Here is a 16,851-nt window from a genome sequence, read left to right on the forward strand (position 1 = left end):
GAGGCAGCCGGTCCGTGTTTTGATAAAAATATTTTAAAAATAAAATAATTAAGAGGTAAAAATTGCTATGGCTCAGAGTTTAGAGGGTGCAGTTAGGTTATTTAGCCAATATTGTTTAAGTTACAATTTTAACACCATTTTACTTTAAATACACACGGAGCCTGTGTGACATCAGACTTGCTATTGGTTCGAATGGATTTAATGCCTAAACAGTGTTTTCTCTCTGACTGTGTACCAAATGATAGGCTGCTCTTTAAACACCTCAGTGTTTCATGCTCACCCAGACCTGGGGGAAGGTGGCCCGTGACAAGTGGGGCCGGTGCAGACCGTGGCATTTGGCGTGCGGGACACTTGGCTACGTGAATGCGCGCGGTGCAGGGGAAGTGCTGATAACACTCTTGAATATCATCAGCGACAAAGCCCCGCGCCGCTGCTTCCTTTCTGAGCAGAACGTCAATCAGTCTGAAAACGCTGCTGTGCATTTTCTTCCCTCCAGGAGTGCCCGTCGGTCTGTCCTGCCCGCTCTGCCCGCCCTGCCCGCCCTGCCGTTGCAATTCGCAGGACTTCCCTCTCCCCAAGGAGGAAGTTTCCGGGAGAAATGAAAGTGGTTGTGGCCGCCAGCAGCCCGTGTGGCCGTGACATTAGCGCTGGAAGGACCGAGCAGGGCTGTGAGGACGCCTCTGATTTCATTAGTGAACAGCCGCCGGTTCTTGCTGCTGAGGCACCTCTGCCAAAGCAGACACAGGCGTGATCGATCGCCCAGTGTCCCGGGGCTGCTGTCTGCCATCCAGTGGGTTTAAATGATCTTGGCGGCGGGGAGCACACTGACGGGGCAGCAGTACCGGTAAGAGCCTGGGCCGAGCTCTCACGTGCTCCCACAGCGCCGGGCTGAGGGGCAGGCTGATGAAATAAATGACAACTGAGGCATCAGAAGCTCCGTGCACTCGCCAGAGAAGCAGCCCGGGGGCCTCAGAGGAATAACACGAGCACAGTTGCTAAAGGAACCATTAATTTTGTGGTGGCACTTGTCTGAGTCTAAAAAACGAGAAATGGATTTTTAGAAGGGGCAAATTGGCGTCATCCCCGTATCCCCGTTTCCCTGGAGACGGAGAGGAAGTGAAACCACACCATCGGAAGGTAGACACTGAACTGGCCGTGGTGACTCCGTGAAGTCCGATGGGTGTGTTGAAAGCTTGGGGACAGGTTCTCGTTACCCTTCCCTTCGTTCTGACCCTGCATCTGGATTTTAGCACATGCCACAGCACCCCGATCCTTCTACCAGGGGACTTGGGCATCCCTTTCCCCAGCGGGTGCTGGGGGTGGTTCCTTATGATATCTCGAAAAAAAGAAAAGAAAATGTCTGAGACTCGCCTGGGAGGATGCGGGTTTTATGTGCGTGGAGTCACAGTCCTGGTTTCCAAAGTCCCGTCGTAGCCGTGGCGGGGGCTTCAGTGGAGCGGGAGGCAGAGCCAGGGTCCAGTTGCCTCCCACTGTGCGTGGGGCCCATGGCCTGGCCCCGTGGAGAAGTAGGGAGCCCAGGAGTGCGCCCCTGCAACGAGAGTCCCCAGAGAGCCAACAGGAACCAAGAGCCCAGAGCACGAGGCGAGAAGAGCCCAAGAGAGCGAGCTTCTTGGTTGAGGGGACAAATACCTCAAATCCTCCTGTGCACGCAGTGGCCACGCCCGTCCTGGCCCGTGACCTCTGTTCCCAGGTGTGACTGACAGCAAGCATGGTCGCTGTCCCCCCACTTCACTGGGCCTGCGCCTATCTCCCCATCCCTGCCTGGTCCGCAGCCACCTGTGGGGAACGGACTGAAGGCTCCCTGAGGGCTGCAGCCTGCGGCCTCCTGGCTGAGCTGCCCAAACCGCAAGCCCGCGACGCCGGGCCTCCCCGCTGCTGCTTTGCCGTCATGAGTAAGTCGGTTGACAACACGGTGTATTCCCAGCACCCTCCGTGGGAGCCTCTCGGACGGCACCCTCACTCACTGACTCTGATCTGATATCCTAGAGAAATGACATTTCCATCAGGCATTTCCTTTCTGTTCTTTCTGTTTTTTTTTACAGATCCCATTTTTTTTTTGACAAATGAAAACTGCATATATTTAAGACGCACAACGTGGTGTTTTCGTATACGTACAGATTGTGAAATGACTTCCACAACCAAGCTAATTAACCTATCCACCACCCCCCATAGTTCCACTTTCTGGGTGAGAGCATTTAAGATCCACTTCTTTAAAGCAAGTTTCAAGTATACGAAACAGTGCTATTAACGAGTCACCATTAACGGCAGTTCGGCTACTGCTCCCCGCCCGCCCCCCCTGCCCCCCCCCCCTCAGGCTCTGAGCTCAGCTCGTCCGGCTCCACCGCCGTGAGGCCGTGTGTCCTGGCCTTTCTGTCCAACGGTTCATTTGCTGTAATGTCCTCTAGGCTCATCCAGGGCGTCCCTCCCAAACGGGGGTTTCCTCCCATCACAGATGAGGGTGCCCACGGCCTCGGGGGACTGAGCAGGAGAGCGGCTCGGCTGGCCAGGGCCCCTCGCTCACGGAGCCAGCGCCTTCGTGAGATCAAGGTCATAACTGGGCTTCGTGTCCTGAGTGTGTGTTTAAACGCCTCTCAGTCAAGCCTGGAAAAGAATGTATTCTGAGCTGTATCCACATAATTGTTAAATAGTCTGGGTTATTTGAATTATTCTACGTCAGTGAAAAAGTCTGAAAAAGGTGTTTACCCATGCAATAAATAATCATTCTTACAATCAAGCTACTCCTGCGAAAATTCATCTGCTGAACAACTGGTGTGAATCAAAGTTTCAGTTCCAAAATGCAACCAATTCATATGCAAAGTCTTCCCTTTAAAAGGTCAACTTCATGCGACAAGGTGAGGAGAGCTAATTCATTGGCGGTTTTCATTGAGTGCCTTGAGAATAAACAGCTCAGTATGAGAGTGCCTTTCACTCAGGACTCACAGGCTGCCCCAGCTGCACTGACATCTCCGCTCAAAGGGCCAAAGAACAGCACGTCCTTCCCCCCGCCTCGGTGCTGTCCATTAAGAAGCTGGGGAACCGTTTTCAAGGCAAAACTGGTCTTAAACTACGATTTTGATTTTGGAATCTTAACTGGATCAACCACTCAGTCCTTATTCTTTTCCAGGTGCAGACCGGATGCCCTCTTCTCCCAGCGCACTTCCCAAGTCAGAGTCTACCGGATGCCACTTAGAGGAAGCCTGTGCCAGGCGCGTTCCGGGGTTGCCTCAAGGTGTGACGCCGGAGGAGCGGAGCGGAATAGCGCGCTGAACGGTCCTCTGGCGCGCAGGCCTGAGCTCTGCGCTGAAGGTCAAGGCAGTGCAGCTGGGACTTTTTATTGTCAGGTGAGAGGGGAAAAGCATTTTACTTTCTAAGTCTAATTAAAATTATTTTATTTATCGGAAAGTATTTTATATTCTATATAATAAATTATACACGTAATACATATTACATATAAATAATGCATTTATATGAGATCTATTTATAATAATTTGAAAAATGAAACATTGTTATTAATATTTAATAAAATCACTTATTAAGTGTTTAAATTATATTTTTAAAAAATAATTTAACATTTAAAGTTTAGTGCAACCCCAACCTGCGGTCTGGGATGACGCCAGAGTGAGTTTCGTGCCCGTGAGCGCAGGCAGACTCCGAGGCACGCCTTCCGGTCTCTAACGCCTGGCCTCCGTGCTGAGCCCGGACAGGGCTAGATCAATGTGTCCACCCCCCTGTGCCTCAGAGCAGGGAGGGGTTGGGGGAAGGTAGGTTCCAAAGGTTTTTCTGAAGCGATCCCGAAACCATGGATGTTTGTGAGGATGACCTGCCTGCGGCAGGAAGGGGAGGATGGGGAGGATGCAGGCTTGGTGCAGACAGGATCTCGAGGCCTGGCGGTACCAGAATTGCCAGGTAGCCATGGAAACCACCCTATGCATTGACCCACCCTGGGAAATAGCATCAGACTGTCCAATGAGCCTTCAGGCTTCGTGCTAGGCTAATGTTTATTGTTTATTTTCCTTTCTTTTTTTGTTAATCCTCACCTGAGGCTATTTTTTTTCCATTTATTTTTAGAGAGAGTGGAAGGAAGGGAGAGAGAGAGAGAGAGAGAGAGAGAGAGAGAGAGAGAGAGAGAAAGAAAGATCAATGTGAGAGAGACACATTGTTGGTTGCCTCCCACATGGGCCCTGACTGGGGCCAGGGATCGAGCCTTAAACTGAGGTACGTGCCTTTGACTGGATTCAAACCTGGGACCCTTCAGTCCACAGGCTGATGCTCTATCCATGAAGCCAAACCGGCTAGGGCGATTTTTTATTTTCCTAATGACATTATTTATTCATCACTGACTTGTGAATGTGCAAGTTCTTATATCAGCCTAGAGTGGAAGGTCTGAGATCACCGATTTCCTCTCACAATTCTCTGAGCTTTTCTGTAAGCAAATATTTCCTTGTGTTGTAACTGTTTTTTTTTGTTGTTGTTGTTTAAATATATTTTATTGATCTTTTACAGAGAGGAAGGGAGAGGGATAGAGAGTTAGAAACATCGATGAGAGAGAAACATCGACCAGCTGCCTCCTGCACACCCCTCACCGGGGATGTGCCTGCAACCAATGTACATGCCCTTGACCGGAATCGAACCTGGGACCCCTCAGTCCGCAGACCCACGCTCCATCCACTGAGCCAAACCGGCTTAGGCTGTGTTGTAACTGTTTTTGACAAAATTTTCCATGGGTATGTTCTGATTGATTTTATGTTGTGTCATTTAAAAACGCTATTTCATGCCTGGCCAGTGTGCTCGGTGGTTGAGCGTTGACCTATGAACCAGGAGGTCATGGCTCAATTCCTGGTCAGGGCACAAGCCCGGGTTGCGGGCTCGATTTTCAGTAGGGGGTGTGCAGGAGGCAGCTGATGGATGTTTCTCTCTTAGCGATGTTTCTATCTCTCTCCCTCTCCCTTTCTCTCTGAAATTAATAAAAACATATTAAAAAATATAAAAATGCTATTTCATAATTTCTGCAGCACATGTATCTGAGGAGAAAATTTGCTTCCATATTTACATTAAGAAGAGATGGGCATCAAAATGTATTGACATTTCTTTTCATTTCAAGAATTTAAATGACAATTATTAATGTTCATCATTGAAATTTGAAATGGAATATACGTGCTCATGTTTGATAGCTTATTTCATTCACACGTTTTATTTTTTTCTCTGCTTAATGAAAACTTCTTTGATTTCCACGTGTAGCTCACAGCATGGCCTGCAGAAGGCGCTTACCCTCTGACTGACTCTCCGGCACAACATGGATGCGCCTCTAGGGCTGCAAGGAGAGCTTAATTCTGACAGTCCCTATGCGCCAGGACGGAGCTAAATGCATGATGCAAATTTCCTTACTTATTCTCTATTTCACAAATAAAGACCTGAGGCGTAGGGTTGAAATAACGGCCTAAACTAATAGAGCTTGTCTGTGAGGGTCAGAGGCAAGGAGGTGGAGGCAGTTTCTAAATGTACATAGCAGCACCTTTTTAAGACACGGGCAGGCAGTGCTGAAGTATGCAATATTTAACACTGCACTATTCACTAATAGGATTTTTTATTCAACACAGAATTAAAGCGAATGTCCATGAGGTGTGCAGGGTCCTATGTTATATGGTCACATGTCCACGATATCATGGACCACACACCATGCTCTTATTCCCTTTGGCAAACAGCTGAGATACAAGTCACATCTCTGAACATATGTTTCTTGCAGTATATTACCTGTGCCTGGTAGGCTTGTGTGTGTCCTCATGGTCACCATTACCCTGTTCTCTCACTGAAGAGGGTCAGGAGAGATTCATGCATCCTTTTGGACAATTGTATTTAAAATCATTTCCTTGGAGGAGAACGGGGAAGTTTCACTATGACGTAAAATGTTCAGTCAGCAGAACCATTGGGTGTACGTTTCACCCCACTTTACTTCTAAGTCATATCTAAGTTATGTTTCAGTCACATCTAAGTCATACCTAATTCATACCTAAGTCATATCTAAGTCACACATAATTCATGTCTAAATAATACTTAAGTCATATTTAAGTCATACTTAAGTAATGTCTAAGTCATACCTAAGTCATATATAAGTCATATCATCATCGGCTATGTCATTTTCCCATTTTGAGTATTTGCTGAGTTATAAATCATTCTTCTTTGGAAATTTTTTCTCAGGGCTCTACTACTGAGTTCTAAACTCCAAATAAGTTTAGAACAAAGATTATGGAGGCTGTGCAATAAAAAATGACTTCCATCTCAGAGTAGTGGGAGGACAGGGGGCGCTGCTGGGAAAGTGCACTAAGTGAGGCGTGAAGAAAAGCCATTTCACCCCCTGACTCGAGTGCAGGTCACACATGAATTCCGAATGAGAGGCTGCCTCTGGCTCACAGATGTCTAACAACAGCAGCTGATGACAATGAAGGAGGAAGCATGCTCTAGTGATTTCTTTAGACCAGATCAACGCGACCTTCTGTTTTTCATGAAGTCCTCCAATAAATCACCTGCTTATTTCTTTCCCCAGCATCCCAAACCATTATTTTGATTACTGTGATTCAAGCGACTTTCTGAGATGCTTTTATGAGGAGTAGAAGGGGAGGGACCATGGTGCTCAAGGAGTGACAGAAATGTTCAAAGGCCACCAACAAAGTCACAAAAGAAAATTGATGTGATCACTCGGAATCTAACCCCATCCGTGTTCTGGTTACCGAGCGTGAGCACAGTGGACCCTAGACGTGATTGTTTCTTCATCAAATGCCGCACAACCTCCTCAGAGCGAGACATCACCTCTTCCAGCTCCTTCTGAGACTTGACAGCATGGACATATGCTGAGCATGCAGAGGTGCTCTCACCTTTGACTAATCTATTAAAATGTCCTAAAGTGACTAATATACGAACAATCCTTTAATATATTAGTCAAAGGATTGCTGGACAGATTCGTTAAAAACAATCAGTTCGGAATGCCGGAAGATCATCCATGTGTTCTTGCCCACAACATACTACCATTGGACCATGTATCTTGACTCGGGACGACACCACCAGCTCTGTGTTCAGAGAGCCAGTAAGTGTGAATGGAGTGGAGAAATAAAAGTGAAATGAGAAAAAAAAAGAGAAAAGATAGAGATTTTGGAGATCGAGTTGGAGAAATTGGCGGAAGAATCACTGAGCAGAGAAGACTGAAGGAAAACGGCCACGGTGGGTGGACAGGCAACAGAGACGCTGCAGTTCAGAGGAAAGCTTAGAACCTGACTGAGCATATGTTTACATGATGAGGACATAGATGACCAGTCTACCCTGTGCTCATTGAGATGGAGGGTTGCACAGACGTCCATCAGCTGCATTTCTGAGGTCTCAGACAGCCCAGGCTGCCTTTTACTTAAGTCTTTATCAAATGGAGGCAGTGATGCCGCTGAAGAAATGATGCGCCCAGAGATGTGTTAAGACTCTGAATATGGACTTAAATGACTGAAACACCACCTCAGCAAACCTTGGTAATTTGAATTAAAAATTGATTAAAGAATTGAGATTTAAAATATTTAGACATATACTCACCCAACAGATAGGAAAGGCTCCTTTGACTCAAGTCTGTGAAAAAAATATAAAAAGTTTATTTTAACATAATGATATGCTATCCAATTAAATTGCTTTTGTATAAACCTGACTGAATTGTTATCCTTGTTGGGATGAAAATGCACAACTTAGCACCAGTGTAAAGGCTATAAAAAATATATTAACCGCTAATCTGGACTAATTCAAATTCTAGCTGGATTAATGGGGAGGCTAAAAAAATGAGAGAACCCTGGTATGGGATGTAGCATTGAAACAATACATTAGGATAACATTGTTAGTTCAATTCTGATTTGCTCTCTCTATATCTACTTATTTTCTGTCTCTCCCACCCCCAGTAACTTGTTTGTAGAAGTTCCTACATGTGTCTGTGATGGTTGGAGCAGTAAAATTTACAATGCATTTGGTTACATAGTAATTGAATAATTTATTTCCAGTACATCGTCCCGCATGAAGATCTAAACATCGTGGTCCCCTGGCCACTAGTGACACCACCACCCAGAAGCCAGGACACAGGCGAGGCCTTCCTGCTCCTGTGTCCCGGGGACCAGGTACTTGTTGTGGCTCCTCACATGTTAACGGGAAGCTAATTCTGAAGGAAGCCTCTGCCTTGTTGTGGCATCTTGAACAATCCACTTAAAAACATTTGGGGTGGAGGGATTGAGCAAAATAGAAAGAAAAAAGAGAAAGAACTCCTGGGGGGAAGGGGAGGGAAGGGCATAGGGGGAGGTGGAAGAAGGTAGAGGGAGGATAAACGGTGATGGGAGAACATAAAGGGAAAAAAAGAAATATAAGGAGGCAAATATAAAAAAATAATTAAAATAAAATTAGTAAACCAAAAAACAAAATAGAAAACCCCTGTATTGTGGCCCTTACTTTTCTCATTATAGCAGAGGCTAGGATTGCACCAGGGAAGAGGCTTATTTCCTAGATCAGCTCTATATTCTTTGCAAAAGGTCAGCCAGCAGAAAGGTAGCCCTTCCCCACGCTCTCTCGCTAACAACCAAGGAGGCCGGTTGGTGGGTGTGCACTGGCCACTTTGTTTTCATGTAAGTTTCTTATCACATAACTAGAGGCCTGGTGCCCGAAACTCATGCAAGGGTAGGCCCTCGAGGCCGCGGCTGCCTCACGGCCCTGCCCCCCGCCCGCACCCAACTTGGCCTGGCGCCGCCTGCGTCTGCCGCCATACACCCCCAGTTCTCCGGTTCCGCGGAGCCCCCTAATCAATCACCCCGCAGAGGGTGGCCTGGGCCTCCCTCTTTGGGGGGATAGTAGAGCCCCCCCATTGATCGCCCTGGCTGGAGGCCTTGGCCTCCCTCTGTGGGGTGATCGTGGGGCGATGGCAGGCCCCCCAATCAATCACATTGCACCTGCCTTGGCTGGCCTGGCACCAGTGCGTGAAATAACGTGGTGGTCCAGATGGTTCTGCTGTTCGGCTGTTTGGTTGATTTACATATTACGCTTTTATTGTTATAGACTAGAGGCCTGGTGCAGGAAAATTCATGCACTGGAGGGGGGTCCCTCAACCCAGCCTGCCTCCTCTCATAGTCCGGGAGCCCTCAATGGCAGGAGGCGACCCAGCATTCAGGGGAAGGTGACAACCCCATCACACCTCTGCTGCTGCCACTGCCGGCAGCGCAAGCCTCAGCCGGCCCTGGTTACCTGAGCCTCGGGCAGCCCTGGGCGGCTAGGCAGCTGCCATCTGAAGCTTGCCTGTGCCTTGGGCTGGCCCTGGGTGGCTGGGGAACTGAGGGGACAGGGGGACTCCAGAGGCAGGTGCACAGAGTGGCCGGGTCTGCCTGGGGGCGGGCCCGGCCGTGCAGCGCGCCTGCCACCCCGGTGGGGCTGAGGGGACTGGGCACTGCCATCTTGTAGCTGTGGGTGCTGCCATATTTGAGGGCGTGGCAGTCAATTAGCATATTCCCTCCTTATTGGCTGTGGGCATTGCCATCTTTGTGAGGGCGTAATGGTCAATTAGCATATTCCCTCTTTATTAGAGGGGATTATAGGTTAAATGCAGGCAATTATTAAAGACATTTTCATCTAAATCCTGGCGGTTAAGATTTTTAGAATGCTTTCTTGTTTTAAATTATTTTATTTACATGTATGTCACCCCTTTCTTGACAATTTCAATAACCGTTGAAGAGACAGAAACATTGATCAGTTGCTTCCTGTACACTCCCTGACCGGGGATCGAACCCACCACATTTTGGTGTCTGGGACGATGCACCAATCCACTGAGCCTCCTGGCTAGGGCTTTCCATGTAGCTCTTTATCGCTTCTCTTACCAGCCACTTAATTGCATGAAACTTGTCTCCTTATTGCTCAGACGTGTTCGGTTTAGCGACGCCTTGCTGTCTTTAGCATCCATTTCTATACGAGCACTGATTTTTCCTTCTTCCCCACTGCATGGTCTCTTTAGCTTTCGAGTCTCTCTACCGCCTTCTAAAGCCAATCTTGACACCTCTGTCTCACAGGAACAGCCCTGTCTCTGCTTCTGTGACTCCTTATCTCTGTCGCTGTGACCGTCTCAGGACACAGTCCTGGTGAGCAGGCTGAGAGGGCGTGCAGACTGGTGAGAACATGACGCTTGCCTCCATCTGGACAAGAAGCCCCTGAGGCTCTGTGTGAGGCCTCCCTGGGCCTGGGCGGGGGATGGGGAGCTGGCTGGTGCTCTGGGAGCCGAGCAGAGGGGAAAGAGGATGTCCACTGAACACAAGCCCCGGGCGCCGGACCCCCAGCACTTTCAGTGGTGACCTGAGCAGGAAGTCTTGGTGGGGAGCTGCCACAAGCCATCCCGCCTCAGGTCTCATCCCGCAGTGGTGACCAGTGACCTCAGTGAGCCACGCTGGGCCTCACAACCACCTGCTTGGCCGCCCTCATCTTGCAGGGCCAATGCCCTGCCCGAGAGACTCAGAGATTCTCACACTTTTCTCATTCATCACCTAGCAAACCCCGAGCCAGCCCAAGGGGCGGGGTGAAGAACACGAGGATCGTCTGCAGGGTTTCCCCACAGAGCGGACAGGGGCCAGGGCAACGCCAAAGGCCAGCCGTCACTCTGAGAGCCGGAACGACTGGAATGTAGGAAAAACTCACTTCTGTCACTTTAGTCCTGAAAAGTGAAAAGAATAAGTAAAAGAAGGAAAGTGCTGGAGAAGCAGGCCCCTGGGGAAACTGTTAATCAATTTAAACCCTAGAAACATGATTCCATGGCAGAATACCCTGCGTTTTTTATATCCTCTGAGTTTTTTATAAGCTAATTGTTCGGTGAAGAAAATAATTGATTTTACCTTTCCTGAGATTTACTTTCAACAGGAAATAGGTAGTGAATTTAATGCTACTTCGTTCAGGATCCACTAGAATTATGAGTAGAATAAGATAAACTTCCAAAACATAGGCGCAGAAGACTAGTAAAATAGAATGCAAAATTTAAATCAATATTTGGGGCTAAAGGATTTATAACACTTTGTATTTTACAACAACAAAGAACTAAGCTGTATTTACTGAGGGCACGGCGTTATTCAAAATGCTTTATAAACGTTGATTTATTTCAGCAACATGATACCCACCCTCTGAGGTGGAGCTCACTTTACAGATGAGGAAAGGGATACCCAGAGACGCTACCTGTCTTCCCAAGGGCACACAGCCAGCAGGTGCTGGAGGCCGGGTTTGAATGTAGGCAGTCCGGCCCTGAAGGTCATGGGCTCATGTCCAGAGTGGCACGCCCTGTCTCACCAGTTTATTTGGTTTGTTTGCACATTGCTGATGGGATTGCCAAGAGTCCTCCCTTCATTCTTCCTTAATTCTCCTGAGAGGTCTTATCTGATTTCCATTGTTGTCCACATTCCGGCTGTTCTGGCATCACCCCATTTCCGATGCGTGGCTACGTCTGCCCAGCATGCACCTTCAACTGTAGGTGCCTTTAACGCAACACGGCCCCGATTCAATTCCTTGTCTCCCTCCCTCCTTCCCTCCCTCCCTCATTCTTCTCCTCTTTGCCCCTCACTCAATGGCCCCACTGGCACTGGCACTGCTCGGAGACCGGAGGCCGAGCTGGAAGGCGGAGAATGTTGCTCATTCACTCCGCACAGCCTCAGCGCACAGCCGCTCCTGGTTCCCTTGTTTCTGTTGCCGAGTCCTCTTCACGCTGCTCCAGCCTCTCAGTTCTCGCTGCCTCGGTGCCAGTGCGCGGATCATCAGCTTCCAGGTGGCCCGTCGCCCCAGGCCTCCCGCTGCAGCCTTCCTGCTAAGCGCCCTCTCTCCCAGCAGAACCATCTGCCTGCCATGGAGTCCGGGTCCTGGCACCTTAGAGCTTAGCCAACCAATTGCTCCTTGCACGGGGAAAACCGGGCACAGTGTTATACACAAAGCGCACAGCTGTTTTTGAGGATTATAGGAACCATATCTTGATGTATACAGTCTAGTCTCCATGTCATCATTAACCAGTTATAGTCTAAACATTCACGTGACGTTTTCATGTTCCATGGTAAGTGACTAAATGTGAGCAAAAGATGATGATTTTGATCAAAGATATGCACTTGTGATTCTTAGATGTCTTTCTGTGCAAACACTTTCCATATTAAAGTCCAACACACTTCTATCAGTATTCTTAAAATTCTTACAAATTCATTTATTGCTGAAAGATTAAGCAGGCAAGCGTCTTCCGTGTGTAGTGCGGACAGCCTGTTCATAGGGAACTATAGATGGATTCTTTGACACCCAGCGAGAATCAGAATCTGTCTCTTGACTCTCCTCTCCTCACCTGAAGACCAAAAACCAGAGCGAAGCAGCCCCGGCCTCTGTGGGCTCTGCTGTGGGGAGCAAGGCGCTGGGCGGACAGCTTCCCCGGTGCTCGGCGTGCGGAGAACACGGGCCAGCACGGGACCGCGCCCCAGCCGCCCAAGGAGGTCTGGGCACGAGTCGGGACCACGAGGGCAGTTGCAGATCAGTCCCAGGTATGAAGTGCAGCTTGGAACAGAGTCAATAATATCATCATCGCTATGCAGGGGCCAGGTGGGCCCCAGAAATCAGGGGGCCACTCTGAAGAGCATACTGTTGTCTAACCACGAGGCGGTGCACCTGGCACTGATACAGAATAATGTCGAATGTCAACTGTTAGGAAGAAAACGGATGCTTTGTCCACTGGCCATGGGCAGGCACTTCAAGGGCATTCTCATGCACCCTAGCCCTTCTCCGGGTGCAGCGACCTCCGGGGCGCAGAGCCGCCATAGATGCCCCAGGGTTACCCCACCCGCAGCCTTTGATGCTGCTCTGTCAACCACATTGAGAAGTTTATGACAACGTGCAGCTCTGGGTGCGACCACGGGAGCAATCATTTCCGAAAAGCTTGTCTGCTCTGAAGCTGAGAGGTCAAACGCTTTAATTTTTGTGTCAATTCTGACTAATTGATGGTGGCTGCTGGGAACAGTGTGTTGACAGGAATTCTAAAACCCGCTCAGACCTGCGGGTGGAGGGCTGCAGTTCATCCGTGTCCGCCTCGCAGCTGGCAAAGGAGGCACAGGATGCTATGCCAACTGGGCTGGTGGCGCTACAGGAACTTCTCAGCCTTCCCCCAGGAGTGGGGAGAGGGACAGGGTGCTGCAGGGCACGATGTCCAGGCACGCGACCCACCTGCCAGCCTGTACCAGTTACGGTGTGTATTTAATGCCTCGTGTGATAGCCACTGTCCGGAACTGGGCTGCTAGTCTCAGCAGGTTAGCACATTTAAGCCTCATAACCACCCTGAGGCCATTATCGTCTCCATTTTTTATAGGAAACTGAGGCAGAGAGGATTGGGCAGCTTTCCCAAGACCTTATAGCTAGAAGGTCATAGAGGAGGAAGGTAACTCAGAGTGTGACCCAAACCTTGAGTTCTTTAAAAAAATGTATATATTTTTATTGATTTCACAGAGGTAGGGAGAGAGAGAGAGAGAGAGAGAGAGAGAGAGAGAGAGAGAAACATCAGCTCTGAAGGACAGTCAGTTGGCAGCTGGAAGGGGGCATGTGTCCATCAGCCCCGGCCTCACGCCCTCTGGCCATTCCCGGGCACTTCTCCCCACCCAGAGGGGTGCTCAGTGAAAGGCCACACACACCAGGCACAGGCTCCCCGCTCAGGGCCGGGGCTGGGCAGTGAGCCCGGTCAGCCGCTCCTGCTTTCTCTGACTGCTGGCGTGGCTCTGGGTGTCATTCGAACCTGGCTGCTCTGTAGGTCTAGCCATCTTGGAATGATTGTTTGTTTGTTTGTTTGTTGGTTTTGTTTTTTTTTTTAAGAGAGAGAGAGAGAGAAACATTGATCATTTGCCTCTTGTAAGCACTCCGACCAGGGATTGAACCTGAAATCCAGGCATGAGGCCTGACCGGGGTTGAACCCATGAACTTCTGGTGCACGGGACCACACTCCAGCCAGCTGAGCCACACTGGCCGGGCAGAGCATTGCTCTTTCTGAGGTTCATCGTTGGCCACAGGATGGTAAGTTGTCTTGAGAGAAGCAGGAAGGAAAACTGTGGTTTGTTCCACTGCACTTGGCCTTGGCTTGTGTTGAAAGACTCGGCAAGAAGAGCTCCACTGGTGTAAGAACGTGTTGTGAGCGTGACTGTGTGTTAGAACTACATCTGAGGGTGGTATGTGCTGATTTCATATGTGACAAGGACCTCTCAGAAGAGAGAGTGAGGGGCAGATTAGAGTATCTCTTTTAATAGACAGTTACACCCATTATCACGAGGCACTCACTTGTAATTCCTTATTATTACAAACACTAGAGGCCCAGTGCACAAAATTCATGCACTCGGCGGGGGGGGGGGGGGGTCCTCCCTCAGCCCGGCCTGCACCCTCTCACAATCGGGGACCCCTTAAGGGGATGTCTAACTGCCGGTTTAGGCCCAGTCCTGCAGGGATCCCTGCAGGATCAGGACTAAACTGGTAGTTGGACATCCCTCTTGCAATCTGGGACTTCTGGCTCACCCCTAACCACTCTGCTGCCTGCCTCATTGCTCCTAACCACTCTGTCTGCCTGCCTCATTGCCCCTAACTGCTCGTCTGCCTGCCTGATCTCCCCTAACCACTCTGCCTGCCTGTTCGCCCCTAACTACTCATCTGCCTGCCTGATCACTCCTAACCACTCGCCTGCCTGCCTGATTGCCCCTAACTGCTCACCTGCCTGACTGATCATTCCTAACCACTCTCCTGCCTGCCTCATTGCCCCTAACTGCTCACCTGCCTGCCTGATCACCCCTAACCACTCTGCCTGCCTGCCTAATTGCCCCTAACTGCTCACCTGCCTGCCTGATCATTCCTAACCACTCTCCTGCCTGCCTGATCGCCCCTAACTACTCTGTCTGCCTGCCTGATTGCCCCTAACTGCTCTGATAACCACTAACCACTCTGCCTGCCTGCCTGATCAACCCTAACTGCTCACTTACCTACCTGATCGCCCCATCTACTCTGCCTGCCTGCCTGATTGCCTCTAATTGCATGCCTACCTGCCTGATCGCCCCTAACCACTCTGCCTGCCTGCCAGATCACCTGTAACTGCTTGCCTGCCTGCCTGCCTGATCGCTCTTAACCACTCACCTGTCTGCCTGATTGCCCCTAACTGCTTGCCTGCTTGCCAGATCGCCCCTAACTGCCTCTTCCTTGGCCCCTGCTGCCATGGCTTCATCCAGAAGGTTGTCCAGAATGACATCGGAAGGTCATTCGGCTGTCCGGTCTAATTAGCATATTACACTTTTATTATTACAGATTGTGCCTGATCCTTCCTGTCCACCCACTCCACCCCTGCTTCTTCTAATTCCGGGCAGTTACACTGTCAGTCAGCCATCAGCTCTGATACACTGTCAGCAATCAGCTCTGCTACACTGTCAGTCAGCAATCAGCTCTGATACACTGTCAGCAATCAGCTCTGATACACTGTCAGTCAGCAATCAGCTATGATACACTGTCAGTCAGCCATCAGCTCTGATACACTGTCAGCAATCAGCTCTGCTACACTGTCAGTCAGCCATCAGCTCTGATACACTGTCAGCAATCAGCTCTGATACACTGTCAGTCAGCAATCAGCTATGATACACTGTCAGTCAGCCATCAGCTCTGATACACTGTCAGTCAGCAATCAGCTCTGATACATTGTCAGTCAGCCATCAGCTCTGATACACTGTCAGTCAGCAATCAGCTCTGATATACTGTCAGCAATCAGCTCTGATACACTGTCAGTCAGCAATCAGCTCTGATACACTGTCAGCAATCAGCTCTGATACACTGTCAGTCAGCAATCAGCTATGATACACTGTCAGTCAGCAATCAGCTCTGATACACTGTCAGTCAGCCATCAGCTATGATACACTGTCAGTCAGCAATCAGCTCTGATACACTGTCAGTCAGCAATCAGCTCTGATACACTGTCAGTCAGCAATCAGCTCTGATACACTGTCAGTCAGCAATCAGCTCTGATACACTGTCAGTCAGCCATCAGCTATGATACACTGTCAGTCAGCAATCAGCTCTGATACACTGTCAGTCAGCAATCAGCTCTGATACATTGTCAGTCAGCCATCAGCTCTGATACACTGTCAGTCAGCAATCAGCTCTGATACACTGTCAGTCAGCCATCAGCTATGATACACTGTCAGTCAGCAATCAGCTCTGATACACTGTCAGTCAGCAATCAGCTCTGATACACTGTCAGTCAGCAATCAGCTCTGATACACTGTCAGTCAGCAATCAGCTCTGATACACTGTCAGTCAGCCATCAGCTCTGATATACTGTCAGTCAGCAATCAGCTCTGATACACTGTCAGCAATCAGCTCTGATACACTGTCAGTCAGCCATCAGCTCTGATACACTGTCAGTCAGCAATCAGCTCTGATACATTGTCAGTCAGCCATCAGCTCTGATACACTGTCAGTCAGCAATCAGCTCTGATACACTGTCAGTCAGCCATCAGCTATGATACACTGTCAGTCAGCAATCAGCTCTGATACACTGTCAGTCAGCAATCAGCTCTGATACACTGTCAGTCAGCCATCAGCTCTGATATACTGTCAGTCAGCAATCAGCTCTGATACACTGTCAGTCAGCAATCAGCTCTGATACACTGTCAGTCAGCAATCAGCTCTGATACACTGTCAGTCAGCAATCAGCTCTGATATACTGTCAGTCAGCAATCAGCTCTGATATACTGTCAGTCAGCTATCAGCTCTGATACACTGTCAGTCAGCAATCAGCTCTGATACACTGTCAGTCAGCTATCA

General features: G+C 49.2%; 1 protein-coding gene across 1 annotated transcript in view; it reads right to left on the reverse strand.

Moving 5' to 3' along the window:
* Positions 1–16,851, reverse strand: part of RALYL (RALY RNA binding protein like) — a gene marked incomplete at its 5' end in the record, with an annotated part of 274,838 nt that overhangs the window by 82,447 nt on the left and 175,540 nt on the right. Inside the window, one exon of the mRNA XM_079795890.1 lies at positions 7,591–7,623. Coding sequence (XP_079652016.1) covers positions 7,591–7,623 — 33 coding nt within the window. The remainder of the gene's footprint in view (positions 1–7,590; positions 7,624–16,851) is intronic.

The sequence above is a fragment of the Cnephaeus nilssonii genome (assembly GCF_951640355.1).
Source record: "Cnephaeus nilssonii genome assembly, chromosome: 18".
Classification (NCBI taxonomy): domain Eukaryota; kingdom Metazoa; phylum Chordata; class Mammalia; order Chiroptera; family Vespertilionidae; genus Cnephaeus; species Cnephaeus nilssonii.